The following is a 17,406-nucleotide window of genomic DNA, read 5'->3' as shown; positions in this document are numbered from 1 at the left end:
GTAGGGGGGAACTAACACAGATACAACAGGGGACACAGAGAGAAGCATACCAAACAAACAGGGTTTAGCAAAATCGCTGGTTGTAATCGCCAGGGAAACGATATACAGTCCTAGAATAAATGACTGTGCATTTGATAAGGCCACGTGAAGGTGTTGTGATCCCCGCTCTCTATTAGGGTGAGGGCTATCTCTTTGCAAACACCCATGACCTCACGACCACAACGAAGAGCATGTAAGAGATTTGTGGCTGGCCAGATGGTGTCGTACACACGTGTCATTTGGCATTGTGGTGAAACAAATTCAGCTCGATTATAATGTGACTGGACATGCTCGGGAACAATGCCCCATATAAACGTGGATGTCCAGCCAGATGAGCTGGCACGCAGCTGTAGGCTGACCCCATAGCCAGGTGATATCACACTCCTCCATAATCTTGTTGATATGCTCAGTTGAGGTGATGCCTACCTGTAGTTCTACTGATCGGAGGCTGACACTCATTGCTCATTTGAAGACGAGAACAATTCACTTTAATGGGCAACATCAAGTGCATAGATCCTCATATGCTGTTATCTAAATTTTGTATCGCCTCGGTGATTTAGTTAAATTGCAATGAAGAGAACTGGTGTATAAATCAGCCAAACGTGTGCTCAACGAGTGTACGGTTGGCAGATATAAATAGATCTTATTGTTTTCTGCTCTACTGACAAACCATGACTTTATTTACCAATATATATTTTAAAATATATATACAGATAAAAAATAGATGTTGTTGCTTGACTGCTGCTGCTTATCTTGTTTAAATTAAGCCTCTTTCATTTCTGGCCCTCACTCTCAGCAATAAAAAAAGACTTGGCACTGACTCCTGGCCCTTTACATGGGGAGATGATCTGAACACTTGCAATGAATACGTTTTCACCCTTAAATGTTAAGTGTTACGTTCACAAAATGTGTCTGTTTCCAATAATATGCGTTAATTGTGTTTTGACCGACCATCTGTTGCTTTATATGGTTTCCAAATTTTCCTAAACACTGTTTGTTTGGTATGCTTCTGTCTCTGTGTCCCCTGTTGTATCTGTGTTAGTTCCCCCCTACTTGGGTGTCTGTATATACATCTGGGGTTATGTGTTTCCTCTCTCTCGTAAATTTAGCTCTTCTGTACCTGATGATGGCTGCTTGTGTTGCAACCGAAACGTCGTACACTATTATGTTATTTTATTATTTCTTATTTATACGTGACTTTACCGAAAAAAAACAAAGAGTAATTCCTGCTGTCACGAAAGCTTTGAATCAAGTCTGAACCACTTGTACGGGGAGGTATGAGGTTTCTGTCTTTGTGTTGTCTCTGCTTGTGTGTGGGCCTTGGTGTTTCCGAGTGTGTGCTGCTGCGCCCCCTTTGCTCCATGCATACCTCATGCTAAATTGTCCCATTGTCTCTCAGCCTTACCTTCTCTGCCTATTTAAGGCGACTTCACTGTGTGCGTGTCTGTGCTGGTTCACTCTACTTGGATGTCTATGTGTGTGTGCGCGGTCTGTATTTTAAATTTCATACTTATCTTGCAATTTAGCAATCTTTGAAATAGCGTAATCAACCAGACTATGCGTTAATTGTGTTTTGACCCACCGTCTGTGTTGCTTTATATGGTTTCCAAATTTTGCTAAACCCTGTTTGTTTGGTATGCTTCTCTATCTGTGTCCCCTGTTGTATCTGTGTTAGTTCCCCCCTACTTGTGTGTATGTATATACATCTGGGGTTATGTGTTTCCTCTCTCTCGTAAATTTAGCTCTTCTGTACCTGATGATGGCTGCTTGTGTTGCAACCGAAACATCGTACGCTATTATGTTATTTTATTATTTCTTATTTATACGTGACTTTACCGAAAAAAAACAAAGAGTAATTCCTGCAGTCACGAAAGCTTTGAATCAAGTCTGTAGTGCCTCTTGTTAAACAGTGCTTCAGTTAAACAGGAAAATTAATAAATCCATCAGGCATGACTTGAAAAGTAACAAATTTACATTTTGGGTGGCACTCTAAATCGTCCGGTAAATCGTGTCGCCAATTATAATTTCTGCGTTTATCTGCGCGTGTCTGTGTACCCCCAGTGGAGGAATACGTGCGCAGCTTGCTGGACAACCCTGAGTTGATTGACCGTCTGGCACTGGCCTCAGAGCAGGTGAGACTCCGTATGCGTGCATCAGCTCTGCCCCCCCCCCTCATATTTATGGTGCGGGCCTGTACCCTTGTCCGACCCCTCACTTCCGCGTTGCATCCAGCTGCCTCACTGAAGAAAGGGACACTTGCCTTGCGCTGAGTACGACGTTTCGCTGGTTGTAATCGCCAGGGAAACGATATACTCGATTTGTAAGTGTTGTGGGTTTCTCTCCAATACACTGGCGTGCTGCAGTAGTAACTAATTGACACGTTTTGTTTTACGTAACAAACCTTACTAATTGGCTGTACCGGGTTAACTACACACATTTACGCGCTCTTACCCAAAAAACCTTTATTATGTATAATATTGGTCGCAAAAGAATACGTGTTAAACAGCTCCCTTTTAGAACATCTCATCCTCACGAGCAATGGTCAATCAATCAAATAAATCCTAGATATATGACGTGACATATTTAGCAAAAAGCAGAGACGGAAGGGTGAAACTCTAGAGGTAGCTCTATGATATCCGCTTTTGTGGAACGTTCTCTTACACGGATGGCCGTACTGATCTGAGATAAATCAGACTGGATCCTTCGTCTCGTTACGTGATGGCGGTTGCAAAATTGTTGTTGACGCGTGCATGTGCCGTGCGTGTGCTGTGTACGTGTGCAGGATGTGGTGGAGTCCCGGGTAATCTTCCCCGAACATCTCCCGCTGTCCCAGCTGCAGCAAGGTGTGCGCTCCGGCCGGTTTGTCCAGGGAACCTTCCTTGCGAGTCGTGAGAATTACCTGGAGGGGACTCTGAGGGTGCGAGGGGACGGTGACAGTGATAAAGAGGTACACGTTTCACAAGCCTGCGTCTGGAAGGAACAATGCTGTTCGATCGTATCTGTGTGAGTTTTAAAAACAAATTTATAATTAAGCAGTGGCATAGCGTTCTTGGCATGAGCAGTAGCTCTTAACCTTTACTGCAAGGCTGCAGTAAAGGTTAAGAGCTACTGGGCTAAAATATTTGTATTTTGAACGTATTTTGCACCCTACGTAGGTGTCGTAGCCTGGCACCTGCCCCCCCGGCCTTTGGGTCCTGGTGCAGTTGCACTGCCTGCACACTCGATAGCTACGCCACCACAACCACAGTATATACGTTAATTGTGACTACTTTAATAATAGGGTTTTTCCCTTTTTTTCTGGCAACAAAACTGAAACCTTTTACAAGGAATCATGTGTGCATTAACCACAATACTTGTGGTCAAAATGCAAACAAAAACACACTATGATAATATATGCATTGTCCTTGAGACTGATTGGTCCACACCAGGGACGGCTTTCTTTTGAGCCTCGACCCAATTGGTGCGAGACCAGAGGACGCCAAAAGGCGTACGCATATATTGCAAATATTATCAGTGTGTTTTTGTTTGCATTTTCACCACAAGTATTGTGGTTAATGCACACATGATTCCTTGTAAAAGGTTTCAGTTTTGTTGCCAGAAAAAAGGGGAAAAACCCTATTATTTTTCGGTACTGGCAAAGGAGGTCTAATGATAGTTGTGACTACTTTGTAAAAAAAATGAATGGTCTATTTCCACCTCCAAAATGTAACGTTAAATAACAATTAGGTACATTGGCCCTTTGTTGGAAAAAAAACCCAGTCCAGAAATTGCCCTGCTTGAACATATGTTACTGAAAAACATTGGTTTCAGAAGATTCATGGGCTCATAGTCCTACATTTTGAATTGTTTATTCGTGATATTAAAACTCTTGTACAGTAAAACCTTGGATTGCGAGCATAATCCGTTCCGGAAACGTGTTTGTAATCCAAAGCACTCGTATATCAAAGCACTCGTATATCAGTTGTGATCACGTGACGCTCGGCAGTACAAAGCTGCTCGTATTGCAAGACCCTCGCTCGTTTATCAAATTAATATTTATTAAAAATTTTGCTCGTCTTGTAAAACACTCGCAGACCAAGTTATTCGCAATCCAAGGTTTTACTGTATATGCTGCTCTCAGCACTTGGCCCAGCGGTCTGTTAAGGCTATACGGGGGATCTTTTTTGTCTCCGTGCAGGTGTTGATCCAGGGGCTGCAGCATTTAAACCGCGCGATGCACGACGACATCGTGTGCGTGGAGATGTTCCCCGAGGAGCGCTGGGTTGCCCCCTCCTCGCTGGTCCTGCACGATGAGGGCGTCGCAGGGGACGTTGCAGAAGAGAATGAGGAGGATGTGGTGAGTGGAGCGTCAACACTGCCGAACCAAAATCAAACCCAGACACCTGCAGTGTGCGTGTCTCTCTCCCCGTGGTCGCATGGATTTTTCTCCAGGTCCTCCGGCTTTTCCCTCCACAGTTACAATCTGACATGCACTTAGAGTATTTGGCTTCTATCAATTTCAAATGTGATAAGATACTTCACTGAACGATCATTTGTGGCCAGGTCACTTAAAAAGAGCTATATAGCTCTCAGGGTCCTTACCTGGTAAAGTTATTTAGTTTATAGTTTTTAAATAGTTTTAATATAGTTTAAACAAAGAATAACAACAAAGACTCAACCACTTCAAGAGAGACCTTAAACATAATGAACACCGTGTGACCAGACAACAATCCACATTAGAGATGCTGTTAGCTTGATTTTGCGTTTATTAAATGACTTTACATTACATTACTTCAAAATCAAGTCAGGAGTGCTAATTATTTCGTACTATTTTTCTATGTACGTAGGGGTTATTTGACCATACTTCGGTGCGGGTTGGTGAAGGGGGGGGGCATAGATCAGGAGCATAGAAGGACAGGACAACAGTTCATTTTGCTGTACTGCCCTCTGCTGCCAGCCATTTTGGCGCAGAGCCTATACCACCTGTTATGCATATCCAGGCTCAACACGGCGTCGCTTCCACGGTCTGAGCTCCTTTTTAATGTTTCTTTTAATTAACTTAATTAGAACTCAAGAGATCAGGACACGTATCATTTGCGAGAGTGACTTGGGTCACAGGGTGGCCTCTATATTGAAAACTAATTTCTTTAGTACTGCTTTTTGTATTTAGATTGTTGTCCTTTCCGCGCACCTCTGATTAGCATGGTTGGCTGTGTAGGGTGCGAAATAAGTTCTACATGCATACATACCACAGTGACAAAATGCAAAACATAATAAAGTACAGCAATGAAGTTAATTGAAATTGGCACGAAAACAACCGTGGTTTATGAAAAGTCGATAATATTGCACAAACATAAACAAGTGTTAGATATTAAATCGCATGTAGTGCAAGTTGGCTTGGGCAGATTATTTATAGACTGATCATTGCACAGTTATACTTATAAAAACGTTACGTAAACATTAAACACATAGAGGGTGACTGATGTGCTAAGCAGGTAAGAGAAAATGTCAATCAGTGAAATCAAAAAGAATCGAGAGATTATGCATCAGTTGTGAATTAGATGGGAGGGTAACCTTTGTTGTAGATAATATTGGTCGCAAAAGCCTACGCGGTTTTTTTAAACGTGTGGTATCTGATGGGCGTGTTCTGGTTGATTCTATCAATCGCCAGAACTGTTTTAACTTATCAATATTTACAGAGGACTCCTCACTGTGATCTTTTGTCATTTTAACAAAGCGTCAGTCTCATTATTGACATTGATGAGACACAGCATGAAACCACATCCGCAGGTTAAGCGCTATTGTTTGGATTGCTCCTTCCTCTTCAAGCCAAATTGTACTGTGTTATGCAGTGAGCTGGTTAAAAAATAGTTATTTCATTATTTTAGTGTGTGAGAGAGACGCTACTGTGGTGAGTGCTCATTTGAGTTTGCGTTGTCATCTCCCGGTGCTATCCCAGCTGCTGCTGCTGCTGTCGTCGCTCTTGCTTAGATTACCCAACACGATGTTTGTCCTTTGTTTTGGTCTCCAGCTGAAAGCCGAAAGTGGGAAGATGCGTCGGCCCACTGGCAAAGTGGTCGGCATCATCAAGCGGAACTCGAGGCCGCTGTGCGGCATGCTCATGCCCAGCCCAATCAAGGAGGTGGGCTGATCTGCATGTGTGTGTGTACGTGTGGGGAGCGGTGATGTAGCGGTTAGCGCGCTGCGCTACGAATCCTGGGACCCGAGTTGGATTATATTTATCGCTCATAACCAATAAACAGCGCCAAATGTCTGAACCTGTCTTGGGCCCTTCCCTAGGTCGACTCGGCCATAAATGAGTATCTGATGTGGCATGTAAACATCAGCGCTGTGGAGACAAAGGCGGTCGGGCATGGTGCTGGCCGTACCCACCCCGTCGTTTGCCGTACCAGCTTGAATAGGTGTGTGCTGACGGCACTCGCCCAAACAGTTTGTTGAATGCCTTACTGGGGGCTCTTTGTGCGTGTTGCAGGCCACCTGCCACCTGTTCACGCCCGCGGACCGCCGCATGCCACGAGTGCGGGTGGAGACAAGACAAGCAGCGTCCCTGCAGGCCCACCGCATCGTGGTGGCCATCGGTGGCTGGCTGCGACACTCCCGCTACCCGAACGTACGACTGCACCGTGATGCCCCGCACGCCGAGACACCTCACCCGTCTGTCCCGTGGGCGGCATCGTCGGGCTCATCCTTCTGTCACTTGACGCGCGGCCACGCGGCTCTGTATGCAATACAGCCGTCGAACCCAAAACACGAACGGTGACACGGTGAATTGGAAGTCAGGGTGGATGAAGTGGCATCACTGTGATTTTTATTTGTTTGAAAGCATGGCAAACTCACCTGTGATTCAACCAAGGTTATTAAGGTGTTGTAAGTTGATAGTCTCAGCCCAGTCACCAATAACTGCACCAAAAACGATATTAAATTTGGTCGTGCACTTCGATTGTTTAATTTCCATCTCTGAGACAACTACTGCTTTTGACTGCCATGTGATGAACATTACTTTGATTGGCAGAGTGGTTGGAAAAGCACTGCCCCCCTACAATTCGGTCCGCATTTCACTTAATTTGATCTTAGAAGTAGCTCTGTTATGTCTGCTCCTGTGGGTCGTCCTTGACCACGAAGGGTGGTATAGATTGCTTGTCTTGTGTGATACCATTAACACAGTGAGAAAAAAAATTGGTGAAAAGCTAAATATATTGTTAAGATGTATTATTTGGGTTGTATCTTTGTTTAAACAGATGCCGGTTAATATTCTACATCATGAACGTTAGGTACAAGGTTGGCATTGTGGTTGTGCTTTTCATACCTATTTGCCACTGCACAACCGAGCGGCACCATGGCTGGCACGGTTTAGTAGGCTGCAGGTTGTTTATCCACTGCAAAAGCGGATCCATGCCATGGACGGTCAATGCTTTGAACAAGTCTAGGCACATGCAGATGACGCTGTGGTGCCACGTCCCCGTGGTGTACCGACTGCCGTCACACAACGTGTCGCTAGCCCCGCCCCTGGCCCTGCTCAGCCCCCGGATAGATTTTGGATGCCTTGTGAGGCCAGCATTCTACGGTTTGGTTCCGGTTCGACACGGCAAAAAGCCAGTGGGTGACCACAGACACCTTGAGAGATCTGCGCCGTCTGGGTTCCAATGTACCAGTGGAAAAGGGATACCGGTGACGATTGGCCACGTATGTGCATATGCATGTTGAACTTCTTCCGTACCATACGTAGACAACCGTGCTAATCGTCGGTGTGCTTGTGCAGGGCCATTTTGTGCGCTCTCTGGGCGAATGTGGGGATAAGGAGACGGAGACAGAGGTGCTGCTGCTGGAGCACAACGTGCCACACCAGCCCTTCAGCCAGGCCGTACTTGCATGCCTGCCCCCTCCCACGTTCAGCATCAGCAGAGGTACGCATGAGACGTGTGTCGATATGTCAATTCATCGATTGAGTTCAATTCTTACGACTGCGGTGTGTTGGTGTGTTTGGTCGTGCATGTGAGAATCCTTTACGTCAATGTTCTTTATTACAAGGCCCACGGGCCACTGGTGGCCCCTGGGTGGCCTTTGGTGTGGCCCCCGACGTATAGGCCCCTGACAATAGACAAATGCGAAAACACCCCCCATCATCATCGTGCTGTCAAACCTCAATAGTTTCAAGATGTTTGGCCTGCGTAGAATTCCTTCTAGAGGACCTCTCTGGAGCTCTCCCTCCAGTCGAGGTCCTTCCGCTGCACTGGCATGAACGAGAAGCCACGGGGCTCTACACCTTTACCGCAGACCGTATATAGAAAAGCCGTCGACCTGAAAGAAAGTCGATGGCTCGGACACATCATCGTAAGAAGAGAGGAAATTCACATCGGAGGAAGGAAGGCGACGGACTTATGGAAGAACCAGGGCGGAGACCCGAGAGGCAGGCCTCGAGAGATGCGGATCAAAGTGGTGAGCCAGGATGTGGAGGACTCTGCAGTAGCCGTGAAGATGGTCCAGTACAGAAATGAAAGGAGCAAGGGGACTACAGACTTTTTTCCTATAACGCTGTACTTGCGTTCCTGAAGAACACCGAATTGTGGAAAAATCGCATAATAAATAATATAGGGTAAAGCACAGTCCGTGATAACACGTGAGATGCGTACGCAGGCTTAACAAAGACTTCGGGTACGTGAGTAGCATCTAGAAGCATCCAGAAGCATCCCACCTTGTGTTATGCTACACCGAGGCAACCGTACAACCGCTTATTCTGCCTCGCACAACGCAGTTCTGTTCACTCGATCGCCTTTTATCCAATTCGCATCCATGTTATGAAAAAAATGTGTTCCCTAATGCATTCATCGCATTATATCTAATTCACGATATGAAAACACGCAGAGTTATAGGAGAACGGACTGTACTTTCAAAATATTCAGTCGCCTATTGAGAAGATAGAACGCCATTAGAATGAAGTTGGTTTACCCATGTATGGCTCACCCTGTGTTTTGTTTGTTGTAAGGCAGCGTTTTGTTGAACCTGGTGCTGTGTGTGTCCCGTACAAGGACCAGGCTGGCAGGGAGGACCTCCGTGCGTTGTCCATCTGCAGTGTGGATCCTCCAGGCTGCACAGACATCGACGATGCCCTACACTGCAAACCGCTCGACAATGGGAACACCGAGGTATTCATTTGGTGGTGGTAATCGTGGTCACGGTCGCGGTAATTCGTGCCTATTCCTTTCATGGTTTTGTCAATGCTAGCGGAGGTGACAAGGGGAGTCTAGTGGCACAATGATAAGTGCACTGCACATTCATCCTGTCAAGCTGGTTTAGTTCCAGTCATGGCTAACACCGGTACAGAGTGATATCTAAAAAAACTGCCCAAGTTCTCCCCTTCACCACCTGCATTGACCATCGTAATAAAGCAAGGTCAAATGACAATCGCGACCCATTATGGCATGGAGAAGCCCTCATCCTGCAGTGGATTGACAAAGGGGTGGACAATATTCCTGTTATTAAGTTTCCAAACATTGTTGCCTTAGTGCCCGTATTCTTGGTCTCTGCTCGGCTCAGGACTGACTTCAACATGGCTCGGTTCTGGCTTGATCTGCTCCGTTGCCTCCAAAGAAGCATGAGTGGCTCAGCTGTGCCTTGGCTCAGGCTCAGCTCATGGAAATTCTGAGCATGGCTGGGAGCATGCAGGGATATACGAGGAGGCACAAGAGACACAGAGGCTCAGGGCTGGAACCATGCTTAGAGGCAGCTCGGGTTTTAAGCCTTGCTTTGATGTGGATTATTGAGAATTATAATCATAATATTTATACTGGAGGAATCCGATGAGCTATAAAGCTATTTTGCACATGTCCAGCAGAGGCGAGTAAGAACATTACAACAACAAACAGTACAAAAACATCATAGTAGTGCAAAGTACAAGAAAGATAAACAAATAACCCAAACACAAACAAATACAACGAAACCATCCCCATCCTACCAGGCAAAGCCCACTGAGGTATTGATTTATTTTTGATTAGTGACCTGGCCACAAATGAATAGCTCAACAAAGTGGCCCATCATTTGGACATTTATAGCAGCCAAAATAATAGAAATAATCTCAATGCATTTTGCGCGAGAGCCAAGCCTGAGCCAAGCCATGGCTAAGACCCCACTGGCCTAAGTGTCCACGTCACTGGCCGAATGCCTGGTTCACAATGAATGCACCAGGTAGTAATGGATGTGCATTTCATTTGACATTATTGTGCTTTGGTTGGAGTGGCTATGGTGGAGGTTATGCATGCATGTGGAGTGAGTGACTTCCGACAGACGTCTAGTAGAAGGCGTCTTATTTATTAAAAGCACACAGGGCGATACAGTTCGTAACGCGGCTACACCTAGGCTGTACAAACACGCAGCCCATCTCCGTCCTGCGTAGCTACGCTGGCTGGTTAACGAGCGTAGCGGCGGAGACAGAGCTGCTCTTGCAGAAGAACCAGCCACGTGGTCGAAGACAAAGAGATGACGACGGTAGCGACGCAACCAGGACCCATACCCCACGCTAACAGCCCCGAAGTTCTGATTCGGTGCTCTTTATATCTGCCTGGAGTGGCCAAGCTCCACCTCTGGCCACGCCCCGTTTCTAGAACCTTCTAGGCCCTTCGGAATGGTTCCCGGAGCTTCTCGACTGACTCCGCCGTTGACCTTTACCCCAGATACGCCCCTTCATAATAAGGCATTATGTAATGCAGCTATAACCTTAATTACCCTTACAGGCCGGCAGGTATCACCCTGTCATTACACATCCATGCATGTGAGGGTGGTGACGGTGTATTAATGTGTGTTCTAGGTTGGGGTACACATCGCCGATGTGAGCTACTTTATCCGGCCGGGGAATGCCTTGGATGAGGAGGCATCTCTGCGTGGTACCACAGTTTACCTGTGTGAGAAGGTGAGATGTGGATTTCTTCTTGCAACAATATCAAGTGTTTTATGACCCGCCGATTTCATCCTTTCATTCTTAACTTTACGACATGATGTAACATATTACGATGTAATGATCATCGCGGTACCAGTTTCCCCACAACTGTAATTGTAATTGACATTTTCACCACATTTTTTGCGTGCTTTTCAGTACTTCCTGTATGAATAACGATAACTTAAAATTAATTAGAATAAAAAAATGTGCAACAACAATGCTATATATCTCTCATGATGTTTTAAACAAGGTGATTTTTGTGGATTTCTTATCATATGATGTACCGTGACATCATGAGCGGCAGGCTATCGGCGCAGTGGTAACACTCGTGCCTTGCAGCAAGGAGACGCTGGGTTTGATTACTCAACTCTTGTGCCTTTTCGCTTGCAGTTTTGTTTGTTCTCCCCCCTGTTAGTGAATGGGTTTCCTCTGGATTCATCAGATTTCCTCTAAATAAAACCCATACAATCTTAACTGGCATTCACGAAAACATCCCCTTGCTGAACAGTTACCTACAGGTGACTTAATCATGTGTGGGTTTGCTTGCAAAACACTCGTTGAGTTGGTGCATATGTATATGCCAGATTGTGTTTATTGACAGAGAAGTGGTTGCATTTTGATTTAAAGCTTTCGTGACTGCAGTAATTCATATTCTTAGTTTTTTCGGTAAAGTCATGTTGAAGAGAAACAACAAAATAATAAAATATATATAAAACAATAAAAAAATTCTCACGACGTTTCGACCATAACTCAAACGGTCATCTTCAGGTGTGTTGGTTTGCATAAATTTATTTTTAAACGGCGCATTTATTTATTTATAAAAAACGTTAACGTCACGCGCAGCGATTTGGCAGTTTACCCAGGACTAGTCCATCTATATTTTGAAAAGACGAGGGGGGAGACGAAATTTTTTTTTTTATATATAGTATATGCTGTCTGAAAGCCAATGTAAGCGTGAACAATCAATTAAGAACTGAAATGGTTTATCAAATCTTTCCAATGATTGCTAAGATAGAATCCATCTTCTCGGTTGAAATTGTCTCTGTGCTTGTATATGTGCATAGCCTCATGAACGAATCTCTCATGGAAGCCAGATGGCTTACAAAGAACCTCTGTCTTGGAAAAGTCAATGGCATGTGAGCCTACTGAATTAGAACAATGATCTGCTACGGCCGAGGTGTTGGTCCTACCGTGTTTAAGGTCTGCTTTGTGTTCACGAATGCGGTCCGAGACATGGCGTTTGGTTTCTCCAATGTAACTACTACCACAGAGGCAACTTAGTTTGTAGACACCAGGGTATTGTATGTCCGGAATCACATCTTTTACAGACGGAACCAGATCACGGATTTTATGTAATGTGTTGAAACGGACCTGGATCTTGTGTTTATTCAAGATTTTAGAGATCTTTTTTGTGATCCCAGAAATGTAGGGTAAAGTGATGGTTTTGAAAGGCTCCTCAAGAGGGTTCTTCTTCATGGTTTGAGTGATAGCTTTGCGGATTGTATAGTCGGAGTAACCATTAGCCCTAAGAGCTTGGTGTACGTGCTTGAGTTCACTGCTCATGTGTTCCTGGTCGGATATGCATTGGGCTCTATGATACAGAGTCTTGATGAGAGAATTCTTCTGTGATGGATGGTGGTGGGAATCCGGTTTCAGATAAGCATCCGTATGGGTAGCTTTCCTGTAGACAGAGTGGCTCATTGAACCATCAGGTCTCTTTTTAATTAGGACATCCAAAAAAGGTATCTTGCCAGAAGTGGTTGCGTTTATGTGTTTGTGCGCCTGCAGAGGATTGATATGGTGCCAGAGTTATTGAGCTCAAACCGGTGTTCCTTGAGATCCAACGTCGACCGGTGAGATGCACCAACAACTGTGAACTCGCGAGTGCGCATATTGCAACCCATACTCAGCAGCTAACGTGCGTTGTTGCCAGGTGCACATGTAATCCCATGATGCGTGGCACTGTTAAAATGTCATGGTACGGATCCACACAAGCATGTGTACATACATAAGCAGCCAAACCAGGATGGCACAATGGTAACACGTGTCTCACAGCAAGAATGGCCTAGGATTGATGCCCGACTTGGTTGCCTTTCCATGTAGATTTTCTATGTTCTCCCCCTATTTAGCATGGGTTGACTCCAGGTTATCAGGTTTCCTCTCATCGCTAACATAAACGTGTTATTACTACTATGATCCTTAACCAAGAAAAGCCTCACTGAATCTCATCGAACAATGGTTGCTACGTATATATTCCAGTTGAGTAATTTGTAACAACCCAAACTGGTATTTGGCCAAATATCCCGATGCTGAAAGAATGACTCGACTCACAAAAACTTGGCAAGACCCTCCTGAAAAAGAGTCTCGAGACTTTGCGAAGCTTTCCTGAGTGAACACCCTGCACCACTCCAATGACGACGACTCCGCCACTCGACGGTGAATGGCCACGATGCATGTGCTGTGCGCGTGCAGGCTGGCGTTCTCGTGCATATGGGAGATGACTCCAAAGGCTGAGATCGTGAGCACACGTTTTACCAAGAGCATCATCAATTCCAAGGTGATTTCCCCCCCCCTCCCCCACAGACGTTCAGTTTTTGTAAAACTCTCGTTTGCTTTCACGTGTATTGTATCGGTGCCTTGCTATGTTAGTGCAGTTGAGGTTTCCGGATGGCTGAGAGGTCAGAGCGTTGAGCTTGCACCTCTGGGTTCACAAGTGGAGCGAGATGAACCGGGTTCACAAGTGGTAGTATGTATGTTGAACTTCTTTTGCACCGTACGTAGCCAACTGTGCTAATCGGAGGTGCGAGGTAGAACATGAAAGTAGTTAGTTGATGGTCTCTGTCCAGTCAACAATCACTGCACAAAACACAGGTTTTTTTTTAGGTCGATCGTGTAAATATGTAAATGTGTCATTAAACCCACCCCCACCCGACACAGCCAACTAATAAGGGTTGTCACGTAAACAGAACATGCCAATTCGTCACGAGTACAGCACACCGCTGTGTTGTACCAGTGACGAATTGACCACGTTCTGTTTATGTGACAACCCTTACCTGTCGGCTGTGTCGGGTGGTGGCGGGTTTAACGACACATTCATGTATTTACACAATCTAACCCAAAAAACCTGTATTATGGATGATATTGGTCACGAAAGCCTACGTGTTAAACTCACTGCACAACCCTCAGTGGTCATCGGGAGCCACGTAGACATCTGTTGAGTTCTGGCTTGGGCTTGGATCAGGCGTGGGCATTGTGTAATTGCGAGGACCCCATGGTTCACCCGTGGTGTGTTCATCGTATCCCCGCAGGCGTCTCTGACGTACGCAGAGGCTCAGCTAATGATGGACGACGCCGGGCGGAAGGACCCGGTCACCAGCAGCTTGCGTGGCCTCAACTCCCTGACCAAGATCCTCAAGCAGAGGCGCATTCAAAACGGGTAACTCACTGTCAAGATCCTCATCCCCTCCACCGCCTCTGGAGCGCTGAGCAGTATTAATGGGTGCACCACATTTAGTCGATCGGCAGGTCGCCTGTGGCGCGGTAAAGTGTGGTTATTCCCGTGTCTTCTAAGACATCCGGCCAGCGTGAAAGAGTTGGCTAAAATACATTGAGAGGGACTGTAAAAGGGTGTATCTCTAGAGGGGCCCCCTCTTATGGGAGCCCCCTTCTTCCAGCAGTGGCTTGAGCAAGCAATTGCAAGGCTGCACCTGTAGCTTTTTTTGACCCCATGATGCATGAGGCTTGGGTGAATACCATGCACAAACAAGTGTTACAGGATTCATACTCTTTGTTTTTTTTTCAGTAAAGTCACGTAGGTAAAACTATAAAATAAAATAACAACTAAATTAAATCACGACGTTTCGGGCGCAACACAAGCGTCCTTCTTCAGGTGGGACAACCACAGCCAGAAACAATTGCTGAAGTGGGCAAAAAAGGGCTGTTGTAACAAGAGGCTATATAGGTAAGAGAGTGGGGGGGAGCAAAGGGGGAGAGATAGAGAGGGGGGGTGTGGGGTAGGGGAAGTGGGGTGCTGCTAGAGGGATTAAAGGGGCGAGCACGGCAAAATGCCGGGGGGGGGGGGGGTAAGTGAGCGGGGCTGGGAGTGGGAGGCTGAAGAAGCTGGAGATGCGGAAATGAAGGCAACAATAAAGAAGTTAAGGTTTTACCTGGTTAATAACATCCTTCTAGATTGGAGTGTTACAGGCTGCTGCGGGGCTACATTGTGGGCAATAGAGGACAATGCAGTGACATAAATTGTTTTACTCTACTTAATGCTCCCATGTCTGTGCTCCCCCACCTTTGCCAATGCGTACTGACCACCACGGTTAAGTACGGTAAAACCACCCCACGACCCGCATGACATGGGGCGGCCCTCTTCCAGCAGTGGATTGACTTAACGAGCTGTGCATGTTCAACTCAAATATCTGAGTTTGTGAAGTGTCTTATATTAAGATTCTGTGTTGTTTTGGCTGGACATGATAATCGCTCATGTCCCTTCTCCACCCATAGGGCATTGACTCTGGCATCGCCTGAGGTCCGATTCCACATGGACAGCGAAACCCATGACCCGATCGACCTGCAGACCAAGGAACTCAAGTGAGTCTCGTCAAGAAGACACCTCCCATGACTGCAATCCGACTGTTGTGCAGACCTCTCTATCAGAATCAAAATATATATTTCTACTGGAAGAATCCGATGAGCTATAAAGCTCTTTTTTCACACATGTCCAGTTGGGGCAGGTCACAACGTTACAACAACAACAATACAAGCACACGTTAGGATTGCAAAGTATTGGAAAGGTAAACAAATAACTTAAACAAATATACAAATAAAACTAAACTATTTTTATCTTTCCAAGTAAAACCCTGACCACAAATGATAGCTGAACAAAGTGGCTTATCACGTGGGAAATTTATTATCAGCAAAATAATCTAAGATAAAGATTCTTGACCCTTGTGATTGATGAGTTGTGGTGGCGGAAACTGGTGCGTGTACACAGGGAGACCAACTCGATGGTGGAGGAGTTCATGTTGCTCGCCAACATCTCCGTGGCGGAGCGCATCGTAGACGAATTCCCCGAGTGTGCGCTGCTCCGACGCCACCCGGCGCCTCCGACTTCCAACTACGACATCTTGGTGAAGGCGGCGAAATCAAAGGTAGAGTTAGAACCCCTTTTAACGACCACCCTTGTTAACTAATCGCTTAACAACAGGCCTCCAATGTGTAGGCTTAACCGACCATTTCCCTGTTAATGACGGGCTGTTGTAGGTACAGTAAATATGAATTAATGCCACGTAGAAGGGAAACAATAAAATAATAAAAATATAAAACAATAAAATTCTCACAACGTTTCGACTGCAACACAAGCAATCATCATCAGGTGTGAAAACCACAACAAGAAAATTTGAAAAAAAGTCCCAGTTATTTTTAACGTTAGCACCACGGAGAGAGATTTGACAGTTTGTTCAGATGGACGAGTCCATCTATGTTCGGAAAAGAGGAGGGGGGAGACGAAAAATAATGGATGCGTTCTGAAAGCCACCTTAAGCGTGATCAATCAATTAAGACCCGAAATGGTTTATCAAATCTCTCTCCGTGGTGCTAACGTTAAAATAACCGCCACTTTTTTCACATTTTCTTGTTGTGGTTTTCACACCTGATGATGATTGCTTGTGTTGCAGTCGAAACTTCGTGAGAATTTTATTGTTTTATATTTTTATTATTTTGTTGTTTCCCTTCAACGTGAATTTACCGAAAGAACCAAGAATATGAATCCCTGCAGTCACGAAAGCTTTAAATCAAAATGAATTAATGCATTTATTAACAGTGTTTATTTTAATATGATGTGTTTATAATGTTTAGTATCTTTATGTATTAATATCCATTGTTTAAATATTATAAAGTACGTTTTTTGGGTGAACAAGGGAAACTTTCGATGCTATCGGAACGAATTAAGCTTTTAACACGTCTTTCCTATACTCGTTTAATGACCAAATCATTTAATGTCTCTAGATTGCTGTTAACCTTCCTTCAATATCATCCTCCTCGCCAGGAATTCAGAGGTCGCCGGGTGGCTCAAATTTTAGTTTGAGGTCTTTTGGTTTAACCGGGTGAGAACTCAAGAGACCATAATAGTCTCATTTGCAAGGGTCACCTGGGTCACCCTATGACCCAGAGATTACAGCTGGATCCTGGCTTCTAAATCCAGCACCCGCATTGAACATACAGTGTTATCAAGTGTAGGGAGTTGAAGGACTCGGCTCGTTTCCCAGCTACTCCACAGAAATAAGCAACAAAAAACCATCACGATAAATGTAGTACTGTATTTAATTTTAGATAAATTCCAGCACTGAAATGTTGAAATATCAGGTCGACTTATTGTGATGAACATTATGCTCAAAATGGGTGGGAATGTGCTACCCCCTACTGTGAAGCAG

General features: G+C 45.2%; 1 protein-coding gene and 1 long non-coding RNA gene across 2 annotated transcripts in view; both read left to right on the top strand.

Annotated features, from left to right (window-relative positions):
- The window catches only part of LOC142923780 (uncharacterized), a 71,334-nt gene that overhangs the window by 29,062 nt on the left and 24,866 nt on the right, over positions 1 to 17,406 (top strand). The window lies entirely within an intron of this gene.
- Positions 5,411 to 7,643, top strand: LOC142923760 (exosome complex exonuclease RRP44-like). Its single transcript, XM_076064744.1, has 3 exons — positions 5,411 to 6,160; positions 6,512 to 6,702; positions 7,538 to 7,643. Exons 1-3 carry the CDS (start codon positions 6,023 to 6,025, stop codon positions 7,641 to 7,643), a joined length of 435 nt encoding a protein of 144 aa, XP_075920859.1. The 5' UTR covers positions 5,411 to 6,022.

This window comes from Petromyzon marinus, unplaced genomic scaffold, assembly GCF_048934315.1.
Source record: "Petromyzon marinus isolate PM22_M1 ecotype Great Lakes invasive population unplaced genomic scaffold, UKy_Petmar_22M1.pri1.0 PM_Scaffold_7, whole genome shotgun sequence".
Classification (NCBI taxonomy): domain Eukaryota; kingdom Metazoa; phylum Chordata; class Hyperoartia; order Petromyzontiformes; family Petromyzontidae; genus Petromyzon; species Petromyzon marinus.
This window is presented reverse-complemented; position numbering and strand designations above follow the sequence as displayed.